Genomic DNA, 3,696 nt, shown 5'->3' with positions numbered 1-3,696 from the left:
TATGTGTATGTTATTTTTGTGCACGAGATATGTGTACGATTACTAAGATTTATGAAAAATGGATTTCGTACACGAGAAAGGTGTACTGTATTTAAAAGATATCGCATGTACATTATAGGTGGGTATAGGATTCGGGCCCATTTGTACCATGCAGCATTTAAATCTTGTGGTCTATCAAAATGATGAATTTTATTGTTTTATGATAAACTTATGAACTCACCAACCTTTTTGTTGACACTTTAAAGCATGTTTATTCTCAGGTATGAAAGAAATCTTTCGCTGTGCATTTGCTCATAATACATGGAGTCGTTCATGGCATATAGAGGTCAGAATCTCGCAATGGGACCAACTGTTGAAGACTTCGTCTAGATGGATTAGGACGGGTCACTACAGTTCGTGAATCCGAGGCCAACCTTACACTTGTTCAATACTGTCATATGTATTTTTACTACAAAATACAGTATTGTGAGTTTCATTTGCTCCCTTTTTAAATGCTGTTGCATTATATATTTTTGGGCTGAGAATACATGCGTTATTTTTATAACTGTTTTACGAAATGGACACAAGTACTAAAAACATATTCTACGTTGAGTTGTACCACTTTGCATATCTTTCCTAATAGCTTGGTAACTAATATTTACATGTTGTAAGAACATGTATACGCGAATCCTATTGATAGATCTATCGGGTTTGACAACCCCAACCGGGCTAGTCGCTCTAGTATCATAAACGGTTGCATAGTACTTCATTTTTACTACACTTGGTACAGTGTAAGGAGATTTCATAATAAAAGGAATATGCCACATTAATTGTTAAGTATGGTTACCGAAGCGCTCAACAACTTATAGAATACTTTTATACACTTGCGAGTGTACATATATTTATGAAACTGAAATCTTGTGGTCTATCAAAATTACTGAATTTTGTGAATTGTATATGATAAACCTATGAACTCACCAACCTTTTGGTTGACACTTTAAAGCATGTTTATTCTCAGGTACGAATTAAGTCTTCCGCTGTGCATTTGCTCAATTTAAAGATATTACTTGGAGTCATTCATGGCACATTTAGGTCAGTACCTCGCAATGGGACCAAATGTTGAAGACTTTCATCCAGGAGGATTAGGACGGGTCATCACACTTTTTAAATGCTTTTGCAATATATATTTTTGGGACTGAGAATACATGCGCTTTTATAAATGATTGATGAAATAGACACAAGTAATCGAAACTACATTCTATGGTTTTATTGTTATACCGATATCGCCCTTGTTGGACTTGGTAGCCTAAGAATTGGTGTTTATCATAATTGCCACCAATTGACGCGAATTCTAAAGATAGATCTATGGGCTTTGACATGCCCCAGTCAGAGAATTTGAACTGCTTTAGTACTTTGATGTTTATATTTTTGGGGATATTCTAGATGTATTTTATTAATGTCGGTTATCAGGTGTTCAATCCATACGAATGAATTTTTAACACTTGCGAGTGTATGATTATTGAATAAATGAAATCTTGTGGTCTATTAAAATTATGAAATTGATTGATTACGATAAACTAATGAACTCACCAACATTTTGGTTGACACTTGAAAGCATGTTTATTCTCAGGTTTGAAAGAAATCTTCCACTGTGCATTTGCTCATTTTAAAGATATTACTTGAAGTCATTCATGGAAATTTTCAAAAACCGTTGCATTTAAGTCGTTGAGTTTATTAAAGATTATGATTAAACAAATGACAGTTTAGGTCATTTATAGTTAAATTTTATGAAAGGGTATGCATGCCTATCAACTTTCAATGAAATGAAAGTTTGTCTTTTAAAATGATTGCAATGTTTGTAAAATGTATCATATAGAGGTCAAATACCTCACAATGTATCCATATGTTATTGTATTCGTCATTATAGATTAGGACGGGTCGCTTCAATATATTATTTATATTCGTATATATGTTTTGCGTAGGAGAAGCAATGATAACGTTGCAAAATGTTCAAATTTTATGGGGTTTACCCATAAATGGAGATGTTGTGTTGGGTGTATGGCACAACAAGACGCCGGATCAATGGTCTGATTTTGCTGGCCAATATTTACGAATTGATGTTCCTCCTACTAAAATAAAATCAGGACACATCTTAATATCGGCTTTATACGCGAAGTTGAATGAGCCCGTTGGTGATACTATTAGATCTCACCAACAATGGGCTAGAGTTTATTTGTTAGCTGCCTTGTCTTCCTTTCTATTCCCCGGCAGTAATTCCACCAGTGCTCCGTTAAACTATGTGTATCACCTCATCGACTTTGAACGTTTGAGTTGGGGTAGTGCGGTGCTTGCACATGTATATAGAAATTTATGTTGTACAGCTGAAAAGACAGACCAATCAGACATGAATGTTGCGATGCTTTTAGTACAACATTATTTGTATGAAAGAATTCCTAGTCTTGCGCCACGTCTTTTGCGCGATATAGTCTTGACATCCAATGCTCTTTTGAATGGGCCTTATGGTGTGAGGTATATTATTTGTAATTTATATACTTCTAGTTACTTCTAGTTCTTTTGATTATTTGTAACTATGTAGGTTACTTTCATTAATGTAGGTGGTGTGGACCAAAGAGCTTCGAACATACACCCACACATGTATTGAGTACGTGTCGCTCAGCATTGTCGATGATACGTCCTAATGAGGTATATAACGAGGATATATAAATCTACATATAAAGTTTTTAAATTATTATATGTAGATATTAAAATAAACTAATATTTTATTATGTTGTTGAAGTTTCTTTGGCTTCCGTATGGAACGATTATCAACCGTCTACCTGCTGAGTGTAGAGCTGATGTTAACTTTTGGACATAGCGTGGCGCTATTCTATTTTGGGCTACGGATGAGATGCAGCTCCCAGATAGGGTATGCAGACAGTTCGGATGGATTCAGAATATTCCACCGTCGGACTTGTTGTGGACACCGCAACAGCATCATGCCATACACGGCACAACCCTACGGTCAAGAGCAAATGCGGATATAAGGCTAACGAACCCGCAAGTTGACTACATAAGCCAGTGGTATGAACGAGCTCGGAGGGGCTATATTCCTAAGTTGGGGGTGGGCACGGACACGACTGCTCGTTACTTTCCGTGGTACTACGCGCGTACAATAGTTACTATATGTGTTATTAGGAGACCACAACCCGCCAACCAATATCGTGATTGGGCAACCGAAGAGAATTTTTATGTACACTCCCATAATCCATTTTCTCTTCGGAAAAACCCCTTCAACTATTGATGCCAAATCAAAAATATTGCAAAGTTCAAGGGAAATATCCAAATACATGTCTTATTATTTTCAATAATCCATACTTGTAGTAATAAAATACTATCGTTCCTACCCCAAGTGATAAATGATGAATTCAAAATATCTATCATATATCTTCTCTATAAAGGACCAGAAATACCTTGTTTACGTATCATTGGGAAGTGCATTAACATAGATACGGCAATAAGAAGCGGCAATACAAAAGTGTGTAATATAATGACACTTGATCAACGTGATTATGTTACAGTAAGTCATGCTGAGTTTCTAATGGAACGTGATAAAGATTCACAGATCATACCCTCATCATGAACCATGTTACATAACTCTTTCATTCTATATAATCTCTAAAAATATCAAGAAAATATTTTCTTAATGATTCGGTCTTT

General features: G+C 35.6%; 1 protein-coding gene across 1 annotated transcript; it reads left to right on the top strand.

Moving 5' to 3' along the window:
- Window positions 1-1,969: 1,969 nt before the first annotated feature.
- Window positions 1,970-3,280, top strand: LOC139840655 (serine/threonine-protein phosphatase 7 long form homolog). Its single transcript, XM_071830907.1, has 3 exons — window positions 1,970-2,508; window positions 2,595-2,682; window positions 2,855-3,280. Exons 1-3 carry the CDS (start codon window positions 1,970-1,972, stop codon window positions 3,278-3,280), a joined length of 1,053 nt encoding a protein of 350 aa, XP_071687008.1.
- The last annotated feature ends 416 nt before the right edge of the window (window positions 3,281-3,696 follow it).

The sequence above is a fragment of the Rutidosis leptorrhynchoides genome, chromosome 4 (genome assembly GCF_046630445.1).
Source record: "Rutidosis leptorrhynchoides isolate AG116_Rl617_1_P2 chromosome 4, CSIRO_AGI_Rlap_v1, whole genome shotgun sequence".
Taxonomy (NCBI): domain Eukaryota; kingdom Viridiplantae; phylum Streptophyta; class Magnoliopsida; order Asterales; family Asteraceae; genus Rutidosis; species Rutidosis leptorrhynchoides.
The sequence above is the reverse complement of the archived record's forward strand: the minus strand, read 5'-3'. Positions and strand labels throughout refer to the sequence as shown.